Source organism: Abramis brama (genome assembly GCF_963993115.1).
Source record: "Abramis brama genome assembly, chromosome: 23".
In the NCBI taxonomy this organism is placed as follows: domain Eukaryota; kingdom Metazoa; phylum Chordata; class Actinopteri; order Cypriniformes; family Leuciscidae; genus Abramis; species Abramis brama.
Window position 1 is genome coordinate 26,820,654 of NC_139985.1, and position 23,826 is coordinate 26,844,479.

At 38.9% G+C, this 23,826-nt stretch overlaps 1 protein-coding gene and 1 long non-coding RNA gene across 3 annotated transcripts; both read left to right on the forward strand.

The window, feature by feature from the left end:
- Positions 1–12,092: 12,092 nt before the first annotated feature.
- LOC311074955 (uncharacterized protein) lies at positions 12,093–13,439 on the forward strand (the record flags this gene model as incomplete). The annotated part of the gene is made up of 5 exons (XM_084102001.1): positions 12,093–12,267; positions 12,357–12,553; positions 12,747–12,902; positions 13,011–13,157; positions 13,368–13,439. The coding sequence occupies exons 2-5, from the start codon at positions 12,407–12,409 to the stop codon at positions 13,437–13,439; spliced, it is 522 nt and encodes a 173-aa protein (XP_083958127.1). The 5' UTR covers positions 12,093–12,267; positions 12,357–12,406.
- A 3,546-nt stretch (positions 13,440–16,985) lies between these two features.
- Positions 16,986–22,098, forward strand: LOC311074064. Of its 2 annotated transcripts, XR_014604244.1 has the most exons (4): positions 16,986–17,641; positions 20,360–20,497; positions 20,600–21,397; positions 21,605–22,098. It is a non-coding gene; the product is annotated as an uncharacterized lncRNA (long non-coding RNA). The 2 variants fall into 2 exon arrangements; XR_014604243.1 differs by having other exon boundaries at positions 20,360–21,397.
- The last annotated feature ends 1,728 nt before the right edge of the window (positions 22,099–23,826 follow it).

The window sequence follows — 23,826 nt, forward strand, 5'->3', positions numbered from 1 at the left end:
ACTCGAAGCCTGTGAAGAGACGACTCGACGCCTGTGAAGAGACGACTCGACGCTGGCGATATGTTTATGCCCTAAATTAATGTATGATTAACTAACTGTATTTTTCTATGTACATTTCTGAAATGCACTTTCTGTAAAGCTGCTTTGAAACAATATTGTGAAAAGCGCTATACAAATAAATTTGAATTGAATTGAATTGAATTAATTGTAACAATGAGCACTCAAACACACCAAACCAACAATTACTAGTAAAAACACACACAAAAACTGATTTTGCACGGGCATTTTGCACTAGTTATATAAATTTAAAAGAACTGTTTGAATATAGCCTTTTAACTGTGATCAAAATTGAACTTTCAGCACCATTACCCAAGTCTTCAGTCCTTCAGAAATCATTCTAATATGCTGATTTGCTGCTCTAAAGATCAATTATTAACAATGGTTATATTATTATCAATGCTGAAAACTTTTTTGCTGCTTAATATTGTTGTGGAAACCATGATTTATTTTTTGATGATGAATTGAAAGTTCAAAAGAACAGAATATATTTAAAATATAAATATGTTGTAACATTATAAATGTCTTTACAGTCACTTTAATCAATTTAATAAAAATATTGATTCCCTTCTTTCTTTCTTTTTTAAATATTACTCCCCCAAACGTATATCACAGTTTCCTCAAAAATATTAAGCAAACTTTTTCTTCTTCTTCTTTTTTTTTGCATTGATGATAAAGACAGCAATAATAAAGAACTGCAGCCTATATTGTATCATATTGAATTTGAATCAAGTAACCGATATTGTTTTGCCATTGAAAAAAAAAAAAAAAGTTTAAATCACGTGCAGCAAGTTTTGACTTATTCCAGCCCAAACCGTGTTTTTTGGGAAGCAAATGTTCCGTCGTTATAGCCGCTGAGATTCGGTTTCAGAGATTCACAGAAGTCGTTGAATAGAAGATAAACAGCGATACAGCTAACAATAATAGCCTATACTGTATCAGATGTAGCTATCGCTCATTGTTAACAGTTAGTTAACTTACGTTAACTAATTGTAAAGTGTTACATATTGTTCTTTATAGTTCTTTTGCACTTTAATCTGTTTCAAACATTTGTTTTGCTTTATTAAAATGTTTGTGTGTCTGATCAACAAAAAAACAAAAAAAATAATAGATTTGACGGCATTGATGAAGCTGTGATGGTTTCTGCCATAGGGAAGAAACGTACGCCATAATTGTATTCTGTTATTCTAAATACCTCGTAACAGATTGTTTGTTCTTATTCATTGCTAACTTTCGTTGGAATATAATACTATGTTTTCAAATGTCAAATGTTACTGGCAAAATGTTAATTAAAAAAATACAAAAAATATTAAAAATATATAAAATATATATATAAAAAAAAAGAAATAAAAAAAGAAACGTACGCCATCGAAATCTAATCATTTACGTGAGGAGATTAAGAAGATGAGGCACACGGGAGGAGGAAAAATGCCGGCTGTTGCTTGTTCTCACACGACAGCATCAAACTTCTGTCGAACGCTGACACGTTGACCCCAGGGGATCTTTAAAAAAAACTTTCAGTTCTTGTACTCAAAGTCAACGAAAACTGAACAGGACCAAGCCATTTTACAGCTGATCGCCGACTGTATTTTAGTCCAGTGCCTGTATAGCCTATCCGAGTTCAGAGGCTGTCATATGTGGATCAACTTACTTTGTTGTGTATTTTCAACAGTTTCAATATGAAAAATAACTTGAATATTGATTCAATGGATTAATTGCATTTTGGAAAAAAAAGTGTCATGAATTTATTGCATTTTTGGGGGGGAAATAATCCGTTTTTATAATAAATCTTTGAAAATCAAAATCTGGATTTGAATTTTTGAATACAACGTATAATAACATAAACACAATTTGAATTTATGTTAGGTCCGTGTACTTTTTCGTTCATTCATTATTCTATTTCGGAATGAAGGTGAAATTTAAAAAAGGGTGCAGCTTGGTTTTTTGTTTAAAAGAAAAAAAGCAGAAATGGCTGTATTTTGTTTTCCAGATGTATTGTTGTCATCAAATAATAGTATTAGAAAATTGGACGACATTTCCGATCGTTTTTTAATTTGTAAGATTTATTTGTACGTTTATTGTATTTCATTTGACTGATCCTATCTTTACCCGGAAGTAAATTACACAGTCGTGCGAAGTCATAGATATATACACTAGACGTCGCCTTGGCTACGGCAGTTCATTGGAACGAATGCGTCAATAGAGCCGCCATTTTGGAACAGGGGAGCCCCTCCTCTTTAATGCATCAGCATCAATGTAGGCTAAGGTCTAACGGAAATAATATCACCATAAATCGTCATGAATGCGATTTTCTAGTTTTTTTGGTTCGTTCCAACGGTCAGACATGTATTTATCATTGAGTCCAGAGAAAATTTAAGGTTTTGATATTAAGATAATCTAATTATTTTTCAAAATATAATGCATAGTGCTAGTAGGCCTAAGTTTATTAGTCACATTCTTCCACTTGAGTAAACTTAGAATGAACTATCGCTACTAGTATATATATATGTATATATATATATATATATATATATATTTGTACGTTTATTAAATGTATATATATATAAATGAGCAAAACTTGGCCACTAAATATTTAATATTTAAAGGAGAACTCCGGTCAATTTTAACATTGAGCTAATTTTTTTGTAAATTTGGAGTGCTGTCAGTACAGAGAACAACGACAAAAATCGGTGTTGCCTACACCGTGTTATCCTCTTTTTAAAATTTGCACCCTGTTGACTTCAATGGGGCAAGTTTTAAACATGCTTTTAGCCTCTTAACATCCTTGATGTGTCATTACAAGTGCACAGCCAATGTGAGTGATTCCTTCGGAGTGAACACGGGTGAATCTGACTGCAGTAGATGTGAAAGATATGAATAAAAATTATGTTTATTCAGCCAGCGCACATACCTGTATTTACATCCTGTTTTCGGTCGAAGTCCATTGTAATCGATTGTCGAGTTCACGCGCATAGGTTTAGTACCTATGATCACGCGCGTGAACTCGACAATTGATTACTATGGACTTCGACCGAAAACAGGATGTAAATACAGGTATGTTCACCCATGTTCACTCTGAAGGAATCACTCACATGACCTGTGCACTTGTAATGACACATCAAGGATGTTAAGAGGCTAAAAGCAGGTTTAAAACGTGCCCCATTGAAGTCAACAGGGTGCAAATTTTAAAAAGATGAAGTTATCCACACGGTGTAGGCAACACCGATTTTTGTCGCTGTTCTCTGTACTGACAGCACTCCAAATGTACAAAAAAATGAGCTCAATGTTAAAATTGACCGGAGTTCTCCTTTAATAAATTAAATAATTTTAATGATCACAATTAAAGTTTTAATTTTATTAAATTGAACAAGCGCAACATTCAGCATTCAATCAAATAATCTAAAAGATGTATTATTATTAATAATGTTATTTCAACATAATATCTCGTTATTTCGACATAATAGCCTATGTGTGTATTTATTAAATCCAGGAAATTGGTTGATGAAAAATGTATTAAAATTAAGATACAATTTATAGCTACAAAACGAAATTCACTTTAAAGAAAGGCTTTCTACAAAACAAAACGTAATGAAGTGGTCAAAATCATGTCTGACTCGCTCCATGTCTCTCGATATATATTGCGCATCCTATCTTACTCGTGCTGTTCACTTTTCATAAATCAACATAAATGGAAAAAAATAACATTAATATTTAAACAAATATGAAACTAAATGCGCTTACCTATTTAATGGCTACAACAGTATAGTAGGCCTACAGACTCTCTATTTGTACAAATTGCTGCACATTCATTTAATTCTGAATTTTGCACACACAAGTTGAAAGGCATTTGTTCAAATCAAGTTCACGGATAATTGTGCGTGCATTTATTAATCATTATGATACTAAAATCATAACAAAGTAGGCTATGCTATGTACAAAAAATCAGATGAGCACAGAATATGAATGCAACGTTTAATTACACGTTAAGACTCCGCACCACGGTGTAATTTACTTCCGGGTAAAGATAGGATCAGTCAAATGAAATACAATAAACGTACAAATAAATATTACAAATTAAAAAACGATCAGAAATGTCGTCCAATTTTCTAATAGGCTAGGCTACTATTATTTGATGACAACAACATTTGGAAAACAAAATACAGCCATTTCTGCTTTTTTTCTTTTAAACAAAAAACCAAGCTGCACCCTTTTTTAAATTTCATCTTTCATTCCGAAATAGAATAATGAATGAACAAAAAAGTACACGGACCAGGTCATTATAACCTAAAGATGCTATGTGAAAGTTTGAAACAGAAAACAGTGGTTTTCATCTTGCCACTTTCTTGGTAAAGAAAACACATTTTTTACATTTTTACTCAAATTAGTTATTATAGTTTGGTTTTGGAACCAAACTATAATATTCCGAAGTAAACAGTGTAGCTGACAGAGTGTTTATGTTTACAACCTTCTTGGGGCTTCTTTGACTGATACAACCCTCTTAATGTCAGAATGTTTATTTTTAAACCAAGCTTCTAAGTGCTTCTTTTATCGATATATTTAACGATATCTTTTAGTCTAGATGGAAATAGGGGTCCACGCGCACCCCCCGGCTTTTTTTATGCCACCTGATTTTTTAAAATCTTTAAAGTGTCTATTTTCAGAATCTGCCAGGTACCAAGCTGAAATAATGTCCCAAAGGCTTCATTTTTAACCCTTTGCGGAACCCGACCGGAACCCGAAAAATAAAAAAAAATATATAGAAAGTGGCTTAACATTTGAAGTAAACAACATACAGAGACAAATGAACACATTTTCCCATACAATTCTGACCCCAGGAATTTAATGGAATGGTTATTTTTAACATTTGATAACATATTGACCCTATTTCTGGACAAAAATAGCAAAAAATGGCCAAAAATGTGTAGAGGATCAACTATATTTTCATTTTCTGAAGCACATAGGGTGATTTTTTTTTTTCACAAACTGTTATTTCTTTATCATTCAAGTGTCTATTTTAAAATTAAATTGGGGACCAAGCTGAAATAATGTCCAAAATGCTTTATTTTTAACCCTTTGCACCAAACCCGAAAAATCGAATGTGATATAAAGTGCCATAACTTTTGATGTAAACAACTCACAGAGACAAATGGACACATTTTTCCATACAATTCTGACCCAGGAAAATTGTTATTTGTTATATTTTACAACATCTTGACCATCTATGGTCAAAAACAGCAAAAAAAGCTAATTTGACACCATTTTTATTATACTAATAGCAGGCTGAAATGGGGTTTATTTTAACCTTTTACTGCACCTATCCTGAACCTGAAGAAATTGAAAATAGGTTTACTTTTGAAGTAAACAAAACAAAGCAAATTAACTTTAAAAAAAAATCCAAAAAGGTCCAAAAAGTTGACTAACTGCCAGTTTGGGAATGTTGGGGCTTTGCAGTTGGCAGTTGTGGCCGTTGGTTGGTACCTGCAGATCACCATCTCCCACTGCTCTCTCTTTTGGAACAATTTCAGTACGTATTTGATACTATAATTAAGATATACCTTTGTAGTCATAACTAAGTCATAAGTCATTTTTCAACAGTTTTTACTATAATCACAGGCTTTCGGAAAGCGAGAAGCTATCATATCTGCACAGTATCCGAGATATGAGACTCTGTTAAGCAGCCAGTTCACCATACCGCAAGATGGATATTTGTGAACAGATTCAATTTACATTAGAGGACTTGCCTTTGGATACAATTGGCTATCACCAATACTGCTATAAAAGCTTTACAGGGAAAATAGATTGTTTACAAGTGTCAAAGGCTTCTACATCTGGTGAATCATCATCATCATTGAAAAAGGACTCTCCATGTCAAATCTCTGTAAATTCAATCTGAAGAAGCACCAAGAAGGTGTTCTTGTTTCCCAATCAGTGACAAAGCAAAATCCAAGTTCAAGGGCAAGACTGAAGAGCGTACAAAGTTTCAGAGTTGTAAACACAAGGAACTAGCCTGGAAAGTTATTGAACCTAGGGCACAGGAATTAAAGAAAGAGGTTCTTTATCGCAAGGTGTAGGACAAGGACCTTTTTGCATTGGAAGCTAAGTATCATCTATCATGCAGAAACAACTTCAACACAGAGTTCCAAACCCATGAGCATGGAAGGGAGAGAGCAGAAAAGGCAGCAGACAACATTGACAGCCTGCAGGCCCAGAAGATAGCAGCACATAACAAGTCGTATTGTGTGGTAAAGGATTACATTCTTAGGAATGTGATTGAATGCAAAGAGGTTGTCCAGCTAAGACCCATGTGCAACTTGTACATGAAGACATTGGAAAATAACGGTCATTGGAATCGAGAACGGTCACTTCATATTGCATAGCTAATACGCAGTGGGAAACTCCTTTCCTCGAGCTAATAATTTAAAACACAGTGCAGCTGCACAGCGAACACAGCAGAGCGGCTAGCTCGCCCATTGGCTGTGCTGCGGCAACTGCACAACCTATGGCCAAGCGCCTCTGACGCGCGACCCAATCAGATGACTTGGCGCCCAACACGTCAGAGTGCACCTAAATGGGCGTGGCCTTAGTCTATAAAGGAAGCCCATTCTGGCCAAATCAAACGGGAAGGATGTTGACCGGAAGTTGAAGCCGGCCGCGTGCCACCATCTTGTAGCAGAACTTCACCTGCTGTTAGCATCCCATTGACTCCCATTCATTTTGGCGTCACTTTGACAGCGAATAACTTTACATCTGAGGCGTTTGAAGACTCCATTTGTCCATTATTTATTTCTAAAGAAACACGACAATGTATAAAATGCTCCATTACCTTGTAGCTTATGTTATGGCCCCATAGAAGCAGTTTTTGTAAAAGTAGGCTAACGATTGCGTCATAACCACGCGACTCCCTGTCGCACAGTAGAGAGATTACCGTATGGACGGGAGGATAAGCTCGCGGGCAATCGGGGAGACGTGGAGGCAAATGACAAAATAATTAATCAGAATACCTAGCAAAAGTTGCTCCTGCTCCAAGCTCATGGACACCTCCTACTCACACTCTCCGTCTCTGCAAGTTTCGGAAGGGAATGATTCAGATTTCTCATGCCACAGCCACTAGAAGACAGACGGGTTGCTCACGTCACATCCACGTCATCAAGCTCTGTTTGAGTCTGCGCGTCAGGAACGGAAGGCCTAAAAAATCGCTAAAAATGGGCTTCACTTGTCTCAATTGAGTTCCAATGAGATGGCTCTGTCCACTTCTTATTCTGTCTATGGGCCAAATAGCAGATTTTATCTCTTTCAGCGACTCTTCGCGTCTCTGACCTCCTCTGAAGCTTTCGCTGTCGAAACAAGCAATAACAGCTAGAGCAAGCCTTGCATACAGTAGACAGCGACTTCAACTCACCTCAAAGCCGCTTCTCTTCTGTCGCTGCTCTCCTGAGGCCATCCGGCGAGAAAAACGCTATATCCTTTTACTGCTACTGTTGTGTTCGCCGCTGCGACACTCATTTCTAAAAGAGTCAAATTTAGCGAATGTTGTTTCAAATGCCTCGCCCCTCGTGCATCTCGTGCGGAGCACGCATACACAAGGAAGATGGGCACTCAGAGTACGCCACGTGCCTGGGACCCACCCACACTGAAGCTGCACTCTCTGCCGCGGGCTGCTCTCACTGCAAGAGCCTGCCCATCTCAACACTGCGGACGCGGCTAGCTCTTTTTCAAGACGGCGACACCGTCGCTTTCTCACTTTCTCACTCACTTTCTCCATCTCAGTCTACTTCGCTGGTCCTGTTCACTCAGGCAGACCAACGCCCCTCTCCCTTCAAGCGGCAGGTCTCGTCTCCTTCGGCGGATCGCACGAAGAACACGGCGACAGCCTCTCCATTGCTGCGTCTGAGGAAGAGTGGACGGGCTCGGTTGACCCCGCCTTCTCATAGTCTGGTGCTAGCGCTGCTGCTACCGGAACTAATTCGGACGCTGAGATGCTGAGTATCCTCACTGCGGCCGTTTTAGACCTCGGTCTCGAATGGGCCTCGCCTGAGGAGCCACACAGAAGCAGGCTGGATGGATGGTTTCTGCCTGGGCACCAGCAGGCCCCCGTCACAAGCCAGCGCCTTTTTTCCCTGAGGTCCATGACGAACTCACGAAATCATGGTGTGCACCGTACTCAGCATGCACGAGTGCTTTTACTTCCGCCATGCTCTCATCTGTTGATGAGAGCAGAAAAAGCAGAAAAAGGTTATAAGAAGCTGCCTCCGTTCGAATAAGCAGTTGCCGCCCATCTATGCCCGCCCACTGCTGTTGGCTGGAGATCCAGAGCGGTTCACAACCCATCCCTGGAGTGTCGAAATGGGTTTAGTACATTATAAAGCGAGGTTACTCGCTCCAATTCCCTCGCAGACCCTCACGGTTTCAGGTGGTCATCGAGACCTCGGTGAGAAGCGGCGTGGCTCACGTGCAAAATCTGCTATAAAAAAGGGCGATAGAATTAGAGGGACCATGTGAAACCCGAGGGAGGGGTTCTAACAGACCAATCACAGCGCTTGCGTCCGCATAGAATTGACAAGTTGTTACATTTTTGGAGAGGTGCTCGTCAGGGTACACCGAAGGGTAAGCGCTAAACACAGCCTACGATGTAGCTACGGCATAAGTTTGACACAGAAGTATAAATTGGGCTTAACTTTCACATTCAGATAACGCCCTATCACAGGCCATTCTTGAGATTCGCCTTCGAGGGGGAGGCTTATCAATACACGGTCATACCGTTCGGTCTGTCTCTAGCAGCCCGTACTTTCACAAAGTGCATGGACGCAGCACTTTCTCCCCTGAGGCAACGGAGTGCGCGTGCTGAACTATCTCGACAATTGGCTCATTATGTGTCAGTCGAAGACCAAATTATTGACACACAGATCCATGCTCCTCAGCTATTAGAATGCTTGGGGCTCAGGGTAAATTTTTCCAAGAGCAAACTGTTACCCAGCCAGAACATAATCTTTCTGGACACAGTTATCGACTCTACAATGATGAGAGCGCGGCTCACACCAGAGTGGGCTCTCTCTATAAGGGGTCCTTCAGGGTAGGTGCATGCATGCCCCTCAGGAAGTTTCAGAGGCTTCTCTGTCTCATGGCCGCTGCATCATCAGTACTCCAGCTAGGGTACGATCTTATCAGTCTACCTATTACTGTCCATTAGCACAATTGTCCTGGGATTTATGTTCGGAGCGAGCCCGGCTCTTATACTCCAGCCCCTTATTCATGAAACCCGACTCACGTCTGGTTACTGTCACTATGTTGGGGTTTGTTATGGCTTGTTTCTGTGAGCCTCGGGGTGCTTCCCTAGGATCCAGTTGTATGCAGCCACTTGCTAATAGTGCGGCATTTTACATTGCGTTACAATACGAAGTGACCGATCTCGAAAGGGAACGTACTCGGCTACTAATGTAACCTCGGTTCCCTGAGAGTAAGGGAACGAGTATTGCGTAGCCTGCCGCACTATTACAATCTGTTGGGATTTGTCACTTAAGTCGATTTAAACCTGCTATTTGGCCAGAATGGGCTTCCTTTATAGACTAAGGCCACGCCCATTTAGGCGCGCTCTGACGTGTTGGGCGCCAAGTCATCTGATTGGGTCGCGCGTCAGAGGCGCTTGGCCATAGGTTGTGCAGTTGCCGCAGCACAGCCAATGGGCGAGCTAGACACTCTGCTGTGTTCGCTGTGCAGCTGCACTGTGTTTTAAATTATTAGCTCGAGGAAAGGAGTTTCCCACTGCATATTAGCTATGCAATATGAAGTGACCGTTCTCGATTCCAATGACCGTTATTTTCCAATGTCTTCATGTACAAGTTGCACATGGGTCTTAGCTGGACAACCTCTTTGCATTCAATCACATTGAATGTAATCCTTTACCACACAATACGACTTGTTATGTGCTGCTTGTTATCTTCTGGGCCTGCAGGCTGTCAATGTTGTCTGCTGCCTTTTCTGCTCTCTCCCTTCCATGCTCATGGGTTTGGTACTCTGTGTTGAAGTTGTTTCTGCATGATAGATGATACTTAGCTTCCATTGCAAAAAGGTCCTTGTCCTACACCTTGCGATAAAGAGCCTCTTTCTTTAATTCCTATGCCCTAGGTTGAATAACTTTCCAGGCTAGTTCCTTGTGTTTCCAACTCTGAAACTTTGTAAGCTCTTCAGTCTTGCCCTTGAACTTGGATTTTGCTTTGTCACTGATTGGGAAACAAGAAGGAACACCTTCTTGGAGCTCCTTCAGATTGAATTGACAGAGATTTGACATGGCGCAGAGAGTCCTTTTTAAATGATGATGATTCACCAGATGTAGAAGCCTTTGACACTTGTAAACAATCTATTTTCCCTAAAGCTTTTATAGCAGTTTTGGTGATAGCCAATTGTATCCAAAGGCAAGTCCTCAAATTTAAATGGAATCGGTTCACAAATATCCATCTTGCGGTATGGTGAACTGGCTGCTTAACAGAGTCTCATATCTCGGATACTGTGCAGATATGATAGCTTCTCGCTTTCTGAAAGCCTGTGATTATAGTAAAAACTGTTGAAAAATGACTTATGACTTAGTTATGACTACAAAGGTATATCTTAAATATAGTTTCAAATACGTACTGAAATTGTTCCAAAAGAGAGAGCAGTGTGAGATGGCGATCTGTAGGTACCAACCAACGGCCACAACTGCCAACTGCAAAGCCCCAACATTCCCAAACTGGCAGTTAGTCAACTTTTTGGACCTTTTTGGATTTTTTTTTTTTAAAGTTAATTTGCTTTGTTTTGTTTACTTCAAAAGTAAACCTATTTTCAATTTCTTCAGGTTCAGGATAGGTGCAGTAAAAGGTTAAAATAAACCCCATTTCAGCCTGCTATTAGTATAATAAAAATGGTGTCAAATTAGCTTTTTTTTTGCTGTTTTTGACCATAGATGGTCAAGATGTTGTAAAATATAACAAATAACAATTTTCCTGGGTCAGAATTGTATGGAAAAATGTGTCCATTTGTCTCTGTGAGTTGTTTACATCAAAAGTTATGGCACTTTAAATCACATTAGATTTTTCGGGTTTGGTGCAAAGGGTTAAAAATAAAGCATTTTGGACATTATTTCAGCTTGGTCCCCAGTTTAATTTTAAAATAGACACTTGAATGATAAAGAAATAACAGTTTGTGAAAAAAAAAATCACCCTATGCGCTTCAGAAAATGAAAATATAGTTGATCCTCTACACATTTTTGGCCATTTTTTGCTATTTCTGTCCAGAAATAGGGTCAATATGTTATCAAATGTTAAAAATAACCATTCCATTAAATTCCTGGGGTCAGAATTGTATGGGAAAATGTGTTCATTTGTCTCTGTATGTTGTTTACTTCAAATGTTAAGCCACTTTCTATATAATTTTTTTATGTTTCGGGTTCCGGTCGGGTTCCGCAAAGGGTTAAAAATGAAGCCTTTGGGACATTATTTCAGCTTGGTACCTGGCAGATTCTGAAAATAGACACTTTAAAGATTTAAAAAAATCAGGTGGCATAAAAAAAGCCGGGGGGTGCGCGTGGACCCCTATTTCCATCTAGACTATTTAGCATTTCTAATCCAAACCACTCGTGCCCGTAGCGAGACACCTGTCAAGTTTGAAATCCATCGGACTAACACTTCGAGAGATATGCAGACAGACGGTTTCTGTAATTTATAGATAGGCTATATTTTTCTTATCTTTATTTCATAGAAAACCACACACACATGCAAAGCAGGATTTATTCAGTGTGCTGAGTTGTGGATGTTCCGGGAAAACTTAAGTTGGTAAGTTTCGGTCACGGCGCCTTTTGATTGCTGTTTTTGTTCCGGCAATTATTCATTTACAAATAAATTAAGAACCCTGTGTTGGCTATTGTATTTTTTTTTTGTAGACACAAAATATTAATAGGCATTATTACAACAAGTAATCTAATCTACATTCCTCTCATGGACTTCTTGTGGTGACCATATAAAACACAGGTCATTCTCTCTTTTCAAATTTTAAATCAAAACAATAATCCTATTCTTTGAAGCGCTGCTGTGTGACGTCATCTAAATGCATTATATTCGACACGTCACAGAGCTGCAGGCTAAACTCGTCCTACTTGACTAGTTGCTTTAGCGATTCAGTGTCGATATACGATTTTTGCATCAGTCTACAGCTTTTGATCAGTGTGCAGTTTTGAATCAGGTAAGTATACGATTCGATTGATTTATTCAGTGTACGCTTTTTGTTCAGTGTGCAGTTTTATATCCGTTTTAATCTGTGTCTGTTTCCAGATCTGTTTACAAGTACAACTTAATTGCACATTAGAGCTTTACATCAGAGAATGAACAGCAACACATTTCCCAAGCTCAGGCCGCAGACATCTGTCAGTCCTTCTCAGGCTGAACAACGTTTTCGTGATGCAGACATGGCTACACAGAGACCACAAATAACGCATCAAAGACGCCAAGAAGCCATTGCGTCGATGAGGGTAAGAAAGCTATCATAGTATTGAATGTGCTTTTTCAACCATCATCATCATCGGTCATCGAGATAGATATAGAGTTAATTTGTTTAATGTTTGAAGACAAAACGGGTGCATTTCTTGAAATTGTACATTATCCCTGTTTTAATACCTAAAGTATCTACAGTAAAGATAAATCTTTATAAATCCCCCCCCCCAGGAAAGTCTAGAAGAACAGCAGGAAGCAGAAAGGAAAGAGATGGAGGAACAGAAAAGAGAAATAATACTTTTGTTGACCGAAATTGAAGAGTCAAAGCTTACAATCTCAGAGCAAGAGGCAGAGTTAAAGTGCCTGAGTGCTGAAATAGAAAAACTGGTAAATACACAGAAACACATTTTCATACACAAAAAGACACACTGATGTCACTGTGTCTTCTGTACAGTTCTGTCTCATAAGATTACAGACTAATTGTGTGTTCTACAGGAAAAGGAAGCAAGTGTAGATACACGAGAGAAGCTCCACCACTACAATTTGAAGACCTGGATCGAAACAGTATTCTGCTGGTTCACAGACGGTCCCTGTCAAGAGAGATTCTCCAAGTTTAAGGACCCCATCCAGCAGTTGGAAGTGGTAATAATGCACAAATACTTCTGGCAATCTTGAAATAATCTGTATTTGTTGTTGAAATGTTTTTTTTTTTAAATGAAAATGAGCTACAGTAAAGATTTAAAGTCAGCACACAGCAATGTGTGATAAAATGCAACACGCAAGCTGATGTTTTTTTCACAACTGCTGATCAATAACTTCTTTTGTTTGTTGTTGTTGTAATTTTCCCTCCAGGTTCGGGACTTTTTTCAACTTGTGAGAGCCGAAAAAACTGACAAAGCGGAGACGAACCCACAAGAAGATTAAGATAATATGATATATAATATGAAAATATACATTACGCTTTTGACTGGATGGTGTTCTATGAAGGTAAAAGAGTAGCAAAACTCAAGAGCACGTAGCTGTGAATTTGAGAACTTGTACAATAAATATTCGTACTTGTATGTGAACATTTACACTCACAGCTCCAATGTGAAAACATGTTAAATAAAAATCTGTAGTCGAATGTTGAAATTTGCACTTGTAGACAATAGTCACAAACCTGTATTCTGAATTTGAAGCTGCAGATAAAATTCACAGAAATACAATGACAGACACAAACTTGTAATATATATTTGCATTTAATGTTACATTCACATTCGCAGTACAACCTCAATTAGGCACTTGCAACTTCTCAAATCTGTCACTGCGATTTCAAATTTCTCGCCTTGACTTTTGCTACTCTTTTCGCGATATATTATGGTGTAAAACTAACTTGTGCACTTGCAACTCCGGCAAGAGAGAAAGGGGGGCGGGAGCGGGGGTGTTCAAAGGAGTCGTTTTATTGGTTGGCGCCTAGCCAATAAAATGGGACTTCTATTGTCCCCGATGATGCCACGAAACCCACATCCTCGGGGATGCTCTGATATGCTAACATGGCTTAATGCATTAGACTGATATTAAAAGAAATAAATGATATTATCAAACTCAGTAAACCTAAACACCATACTAATAATGCATACTACAGAAAAGCAGATGAGCACAGAGTTTGAACGCAACACATTTAATTAAGGCAGTGGTATTAAAAGACCAAACTCAGGAAACGCCATACAAATAAAGCCTACAGAAATGCAATTGAGCACAGAATATGAACGCAACGCGTTTAATTGTACGTTAAGCATTTTCCTCACTTAGAAAAAACAAAAAACACTTAATGAGGCTTATTGGACCAACAGTTATAAAAAAAAAACCGGCTTATTTATAAAAAATAAGCAGATCTTGCAGCTTTTAAGGCCTCTCTGTATGCAATCGAGCTCTCCTTCCATGAAACGCGAAATACCTCTAGTTTTTTCTTCCAGTGGCGCTCCATTTTTCTGGCTCTCTTAAGGGCCTGATTGTGCTCGCTATACCACGGCGTTGGACTATTTTCTTTAATCTTCTTTAAGCACAACAGAGAAACTTTGTTTAAAGTGCTGGAAAAGAGAGAGTTAAAAGTTTCTGTCGCAGTATCAAGTTTTCTTAGCTATCTGGATGCTGAGATGATGAAACTGATCAGGAAGATTATTAATAAAGCAATCTTTAGTGGCAGAAGTGGTAGGTCAAGTCAAGTCAAATCAAGTCAAGTCATCTTCATTTATATAGCGCTTTTAACAATGTATATTGTTCCAAAGCGGCTTTACAGAGATACAAGGATAGTTTAAAGTTTTGATTTTTGAGATTGTTTTGGCTTTATAGCAGTTCTTGAATAAAGTTGTTTTCCAGCTAAAGTTAATTTGATTGATTCACTTCGGTCGCAACGATCATTAGTTATTAATTTAGGGGCCGCTAACACAACACAGTTTTAACAGGAAACTCTACACATACTTTGAACGCGAAACCTGTGAGAACGCTGATGGCGTGCACATGCGTATTACGAGTTCAGTCTATTGGTATGCGCGTTTGAATATATGTGCGCAGGTTTGTAATTCCCTACAAACCAAGCCTTAAAAAAATACTTGTCTGGCCTTAACATTTTGATACAGAATTGTATCCCTTCAGGGTAGATACGCGAACCGAATTTTCCCCGACAACGCTTTATCTGTAGAGTGGTAAAGGGATCCTTCATAAGGAGAAACTACCTAGTAGAGCATTACAATAATCTAGCCTTGAGGTCATGAACGCATGAACTAAATGTTCCGCATTTGTCAATGAGAGCATATGGCGTAATTTAGATATATTTTCAAAATGGAAAAATGCGGTTTTACAGATTCTAAACACGTGACTTTAAAATGAAAGATTGGTATCAAAGAGCACACCCAGGTTCCTAACCTACGACGAGACTTAACAGAGCAGCCATCAAGTGTTAGACAGTATTCTAGGTCATTATGTGAGGAAGTTTTTTGTCTAATAATTACAATCTCTGTTTTTTCAGAATGTAGTTGAAGGAAATTACTAGTCATCCAATTTTTTATATCAGCTATGCATTCTGTTAATTTTGTGAATTGTTAGTTTTCGTTAGGTTGTGAAGAAATATAGAGCTGAGTATCATCGGCATAACAGTGAAAGCTAATTCCATGCTTCCTAATGATATCTCCTAATGGTAGCATGTACGGAGTAAACAGCAACGGTCCTAGTACTGAGCCTTCTGGTACGCCATACTGAACTTGTGATGGAAGTATGATTTAAACCATGCTAATGCAATTCCACTAATGCCAACATATTTTTCAAGTCTATTTAAAAGAATGTTGTGGTCAATAGTATCAAATGCAGCACAGATCGAGTAACACTAATAGAGAGATACAACCACGATCGGATGATAAGAGCAAATTATTTGTGACTCTAATGAGAGCTGTCTTGGTATTTATTTGTAACATATTTGTAACACGGAGTTGGCTTTGCAGCCTTGGCTAAATTAAGTTTACACGAGACTAGATAATGATCTGAGATGTCATAATTCTTAGTAATTCTAAAAATATTACTAAAAATTACAGCAACACCTCCCCCTTTGCCTTTCAGACGAGGTTCATGTTTATAACAGTAATCTTGCGGGTGGTCTCGTTTAAAGTAATGTAATCGTTTGGTTTTAGCCAGGTTTCTGTCAAACACAGCACATCTAGGTTATTATCTGAAATCATATCATTAACAATGAGTGCTTTTGGAGTAAGGGATCTAATATTCAGCAACCCTAGCTTTATCATTTGCTCATTTGTATTATATCTGTTTTTTATTTGTTGAACATCAATTACATTTTTACCCTTAGATGGGTTTGGAAGTTTTTTGTATGTCCTAATTCGGGGAACAGACACAGTCTCTATATGATGATATCTAGGTGAAAGAGGCTCTATGTGTTGGATTTTATCTGACCTTGGTGACGTGAGACAGCTAGCAGACGGTCGGTTTAGCCAGTCTGTCTGCTTCCTGATCTGAGCCCCAGATTGTCATGTTTGAGCTCTAAGACTATGCGCCATATTACTAGAGAGAAGAGCAGCACATCATCTCTTACAATAGAAGTCCCATTACATTGGCTGGTCGGGGGCGCCAACCAATAAAACTGCTCCTTTGAACACCCCCGTTCCCGCCCCCTTTCTCTCTCGCCGCCACTGAGTTGCAAGTGCACAAGTTAGTTTTGCACCTAATATATCGCTCTTTTGCCTTCATAGTGTTCTGGGGTGGGAGGGACAGCAGGGGTATATTTATAAGAATGAAAAGGTGAAGGATGTCCTGTTCCAGCCTGAAAACACCGAGATGGCACACCTGCATATCAAGCTCCTAACGTCCCATTTTCAGGAACATGAAGATGGACTGGTGTTGCATGCAGATGTGAGTATTTAGCTTTCTTCTTTAAGTGATATTTTGTATTCTGACTTGTGTATTGTGTGTCCTCTACAGGTTGCTGCATCTACAGCTGATGTTGAGAAGAAACTTACCGTATTTTCCGGACTATAAGTCGCTCCGGACTATAAGTCGCATCAGTCAAAAAATGCGTCATGAAGAGGAAAAAAACATATATAAGTCGCACTGGAGTATAAGTCGCATTTATTTAGAAATTTATTTCACAAAATCCAAGACCAAGAACAGACATTTAATCTGGAAAGGCAAGTTATTTAACTACACAGTAGCACACAGAACAACAGGCTGAGTAGGTGTCCGGTATGTTAACGCAACACATTAACAGTTATTCAGCTACACAATAGCATAAAGAACATATACCTGGGAGGCTGAATAGGCTAAATTAACATAAGCCAGGGAGTCCAACAAGCAAGTTACCAGTAAACAAGTTCACCAAGCTCCCGCGATCTCATTCCACATCACTGAATCCATTGAATTTTCTTCATATGGTGCCGCTTCTGAATAACTCCGCCAACTAGAGCGCCCTCTCGCGGCTGTAGACGGTAATGTTTTCTCTTGGTTCATCTCAGTCTGAATTAATTTTGATATATAAGTCGCACCTGAATATAAGTCGCAGGACCAGCCAAACTATGAAAAAAAGTGCGACTTATAGTCCGGAAAATACGGTAATCTTCCTGCAAGTCCTCGTCTCATTTTGCTAGGTTAGTGTCTTATAAGGATGTTAAGAAGAAACATTGACAAATGGGGGAGATACAATAAAAAACTAGAAAAATGAAAAAGTGTGCTTGCTCGGGTGCAGTGCACTAACGTTAGCAGGTAGTGGATAGATGCGAGATGCGAGAAAAAAGATGTCAAACTGTCTTTTATTTTCGAATTTATTCCTCAATCAGCGCTGGACCGGCATTTTCTGTCTTCCGCTGAGCCCTGGCCGTAGACAGATCATATGTTTCACGCTGTCAATGCAGTGGTCTGCGTTGTGCTGATCTTATCCACACTATCGAGTGTAGGTGCAGCATTCTAACATTGAGTCATAATGAGCTGTTTGTGAAGAAATTATCCACTTCCAAATTATGTCATTTTAATCAAGAAACTGAAACATTAAAAAACATGTTGCTCTTTATGGTGTGCGAGTGATAGAGCGCGGCAGCAACGAACCAACTGATCAGCTCGCAGCGTAAACATTGAATGCTCGGCCGAACAGCTGATCATAGCTGTACAGGGCGCCTTATTATTTTTCATCTCCATAAATATATCTAGTAGTAAAGCTAATGCAAGGGCTAGAAATCAATTAATCTTTTGCTGATACTTCCTTGTCATCATGGAGAGCGCAGTTCATGGTTGCATAGCAACGACAGACGCCACGGGACAGCAAGCGCTTGTGGAAAGGAGAGAGTGGCGCGCTCGCGCTTTCCACTTGTTTTTACACATCTAAGGTGCGTTCCATTCGACAGGGTCCATACACAGTGTTCACTGCTCCCCTACTCCCTGAGCACGGTGTATCAGTTAAAGTGGACTTCACTGACAATAACCGCTCATTTGAAACGCCCTGCAAACGTCATCAAATAAAGTCAACGACGGGGTCGCGCAGATTATGATATAACATAAATATATATAGGACTACATTCATATTTCAATTTTTATTATTATATTTACAATTATATTGCACTATCTACCTAAAATAAAATCACTTTACTTCACAAACTAGCTAAGCTGGCTGCATTCACTGAGGTAAATTATAATCATCAAAAGTAGTATATGTAATATTCACAACAATAACCGTTAAAATACTGTCATTTGTATAACAATGGCGAAATGTATGAATACTTACACACATACGTAAACTCCTCCATCGTTAGTTATGACCGTTCTGACTGGTGATGACGTGGTGCGCGTAATGACAGTTGGGTGATCATCGCTCTCCACTTCCTGTGAAGTGATGTATCGATGTTCCCTTATTCCCTATGCCGTGCGCAGTGCCCTTCGAACTGAACATGTTCGCTCCCTTCGGATTGGAATCTCACTTAAGATGGCGGAAAACCCTGTGAAGTCCACTTCGCAGTCCACAACGCACCTCTAGAGCGACGTTGTTGATTGTTTGAGCATGTGACTGCGCATTTCTCCTTGTTTTCTATTGTTATGCGCAGCATATTTCCCGTGCGCACAAACACAGCCACAGACAATGAATTGTTTGTTCGGTTAGCGAAGAAGAGCATGATGTATTTTGTATAAAGTTTTTTTTTTGTTTGTTATTAACTGTTTTGAGAACTGGAAATGCACAATTCATGCATACAAATCTGTATATATTAATAAATGAAGATGATTAAATTAGACCGATGCAAAAAACGAAATTCAGGCCTTGCATTTATTAAGACAAACCTAGTAAAAACGAATGCAGTCTATACACTGACTTGGCAGCTCTGTGAAATGTAATACAACAGTGCCACCTACTGTCTAAATGCATTAACATTAAAAGTGTGAGGTGAAACTTTTGCATAGACATAGGTAAATGGGTTTGTCAATTAGCCTGAAATAAAAGAAAATAAAAAAAAATTCAGATCTTGTGCTTCCTCACATTGGAGTCCCGAGTTCATGTACAAAGTTTGGTTTCGATACGTGACAGAGTTCCTGAGATATGGACGACTTCCTGTTTGGCGACTATGCCGCTGATTTCGTTTGGCTGTGACGGGCAAATGCTTCCGAAAATCAAAAATCCTTCTAGTAACTTTTGTGAGGCTTAGTCCAAGGATCATGTACGTCCAGTTTTGTGAAGTTCGGACCAAATTTGTGACCTGTGAAAATGTAGTTTCGCTTTCTGTTCAATCCAATATTGTGGACGAACGACATGGACTCATGATGTCATCTTCGCAAGCAACTTACACCGGTACTGACCGTACGTTTTAAAGTTGGAACGGTGTCTCTGTCTCAAAGGGCCTAGGCGCAGGAGCTGGCCAAAATGTTTCTCCCGGGAATAATAATAATAATAAGAAGAAAACTTAAGAAGAACAATAAGTGTGCTGCTTTCAGCAAGCACACTTAATAAAAACATTTCTATTGTATACCACTGTTAAAGAAAAGTTCTCCCAAAAATGAAAATTCTGTCATTGTTTACTCACGCTCATGTTGTTCCAAACATTTCTTTGCTCTGATGAATGCTACACACTGTTGTATTTTTTTCCTACAATGGAATTACTATGGTATACTATGCTAATACTATGGTGTCCCACAACTGTTGGGTTACAAACATTCTTCCAAATATATTCCTTTGTGTTCAGCAGTAAATTATGACAGAATTTCATTTTTGGGCGAACTATCCCTTACAATGAAGTCTTCTCAAAGGCAAATCTTGAAATGAGTTGTGCCAATGTTTTCGTTATTGTTGTTATATTTTTATTTTATTTTTTTTGCTGTTTTTATTTTAGGTATGACAGAGCAGACAATGGTGTACGATGGATAAGCATAGAGGGCCGTGTTATTTGTGAGTGTCCAGTCTTCATTTTTGACTGCACTTGCAACACTGTTTGCTGTGTACTTGTCACAATACAGAAGGAAGCAGACAGGTAATTAGTTATTTGTTGAACAGAGGCACGGAGTGGAACAGCAGAGAATCTGAATAGGATGATAAACTTAGCGGAGCGTTAATCTTGGTTTCTTGATTGCAGGAGATTGAAGTGGATACGGCAGACTGAAGGTGAAGACGGATGACAGAAGACGGATGATCGGAGACGAAGTTCAGATAAGGAATCCTTGAGGTAGGTCGTCAACGGTCAGTTTCAACGGTAAGTATCAGGGTATGTATGTGTCTGGATGTGTACGTAAGGACGAGACCAGACAAGGAAGTGAAGGAGAAGTGCCTCTTTATCCACCTTATTCCTGACGACCTTACTGCGTTTTTGAATTATGGGTGGCACTTCCGGTTTGGGGAACTTCCATTAAAAAAGGCTGAAACGAATCATTTCAAATCATAAGGTTGCCCAACAAATAAAGCTGATCCGTCAGTTTGACTGGATGAGCTGTCAATTTTCCTTCATGATTTTTTTTTTTTTTTTGACATAATTTTTTAACGTATTGCATTCATAGAGCCTTTTCACTGATTATTTACAGCTTAACGGAAGTTACACCCATAATTCGCGCAAAGCGTCATAGGGCATAGGAATAGGCAAGGCAAGGCAAGTTTATTTATATAGCACATTTCATACACAATGGCAATTCAAAGTGCTTTACATAGAATGAATTAAACTAATGATGTCACTGTGTCTTCTGTACAGTTCTGTCTCTGTAATAAGATTACAGACTAATCGTGTGTTCTACAGGAAAAGGAAGCAAGTGTATATACACGAGAGAAGCTCCTCTACTACAATTTGAAGACCTGGATCAAAACAATATTCGACAGGGTCACAGCCGGTCCCTGTCGAAAGAGCTTCTCCAAGTTTAAGGACCCCATCAAGCAGATGGAAGTGGTAATAATGCACAAATTCTTCTGGCAATCTTGAAATAATCTGTATTTGTTGTTGAAATGTTTTTTTTTTAATGAAAATGAGCTACAGTAAAGATTTAAAGTCGGCACACAGCAATGTGTGATAAAATGCAACACGCAAGCTGATGTTTTTTCACAACTGCTGACCAATAACTTTTTTTGTTTGTTGTTGTTGTAATTTTCCCTCCAGGTTCGGGACTTTTTTCAACTTGTGAGAGCCGAAAATACTGACAAAGCCGAGACGAACCCACAAGAAGATGAAGATAATATGATATATAATATGAAAATATACATTACGCTTTTGACTGGATGGTGTTCTATGAAGGTAAAAGAGTAGCAAAACGTAGCTGTGAATTTGAGAACTTGTACAATAAATATTCGTACTTGTACGTGAACATTTACACTCACAGCTCCAATGCTTCAAATTTCGCACCTTGACTTTTGCTACTCTTTTCGCAATATATTATGGTGCAAAAGTGGCTGGGCGGCGGCGCCAACCAATAAAAGGGCTCCTTTGAACACCCCCGTTCCCGCCCCCTTTCTCTCTCGCCACCACTGAGTTGCAAGTGCACAAGTTAGTTTTGCACCTAATATATCGCTCTTTTGCCTTCATAGTGTTCTGGGGTGGGAGGGACAGCAGGGGTATATTTATAAGAATGAAAAGGTGAAGGATGTCCTGTTCCAGCCTGAAAACACCGAGATGGCACACCTGCATATCAAGCTCCTAATGTCCCATTTTCAGGAACATGAAGATGGACTGGTGTTGCATGCAGATGTGAGTATTTAGCTTTCTTCTTTAAGTGATATTTTGTATTCTGACTTGTGTATTGTGTGTCCTCTACAGGTTGCTGCATCTACAGCTGATGTTGAGAAGAAACTTAATCTACCTGCAAGTCCTCGTCTCATTTTGCTAGGTTAGTGTCTTTTAAGGATGTTAAGAAGAAACATTGACAAATGGGGGAGATAAAATAAAAAATAAAAACATTTCTATTGTATACCACTGTTAAAGAAAAGTTCTCCCAAAAATGAAAATTCTGTCATTGTTTACTCACCCTCATGTTGTTCCAAACATTTCTTTGCTCTGATGAATGCTACACACTGTTGTATTTTTTTCCTACTATGGAATTACTATGGTATACTATGCTAATACTATGGTGTCCCACAACTGTTGGGTTACAAACATTCTTCCAAATATATTCCTTTGTGTTCAGCAGTAAATTATGACAGAATTTCATTTTTGGGCGAACTATCCCTTTACGATGAAGTCTTCTCAAAGGCAAATCTTGAGATGAGTTGTGCCAATGTTTTCGTTATTGTTGTTATATTTTTGGCTTATTTTTTAAGGTGAAGACGGATGACAGAAGACGGATGATCAGAGACGAAGTTCAGATAAGGAATCCTTGAGGTAGGTCGTCAACGGTAAGTTTCAACGGTGAGTATCAGGGTATGTATGTGTACGTAAGGACGAGACCAGACAAGGAAGTGAAGGAGAAGTGCCTCTTTATCCACCTTATTCCTGAGAACCTGATACGGCGGGCTGCAGGAAAACCTCGGGATAAACAAAGACACTAAAATTAGCATAGATACCATTCTTCTTATGATGTAACGAGTACATCAGGATTTATGGGAAGTGTTCCCAGTTCCGGCTGACCTAATCTATGCAGCCTAACATTGAACTATAGATGTCTATAATGTGTTATGTGAATGCTAGGTCAAAGAGATGTGTTTTTAGTCTAGCTTTGAACTGACAGAGTGTGTCTGCTTCCCGGACAATGGTAGGAAGACTGTTCCAAAGTTTTGGTGCTAAATAGGAAAAGGATCTACCGCCAGCAGTCGATTTTGATATTCTAGGTATTATTAACTGGCCAGAATTTTGAGATCGCAATAGACGTGAAGGACTATAATGCGTTAAGAGCTCGCTTAAGTACTGCAGAGCTAAACCATTTATTGCTTTGTAAGTAATCAGCAATATTTAAAAATGTATACAATGTTTAATAGGGAGCCAATGCACTGTTGACAGAACGGGGCTAATATGGTCATACTTCCTGGTTCTGGTAAGAACTCGAGCTGCTGCGTTTTGAACTAGCTGATGCTGTAGTTTGTTTGTTAAGCGTGCAGGGCAACCACCCATAATGGCATTACAATAATCTAGCCTTGATGTCATGAACGCATGAACTAATTGTTCCGCATTTGTCAATGATGCGGAACAAATATGGTGTAATTTAGATATATTTTTAAGATGGAAAAATGCGGTTTTACAGATACTAGACACGTGACTTTCAAATGAAAGATTGGTATCAAAGAGCACACCCAGGTTCCTAACCGACGACGAAGACTTAACAGAGCTGCCATCAAGTGTTAGACAGTATTCTAGGTAACCATAACCATAGTAACCATATTCTAGGTTATTAT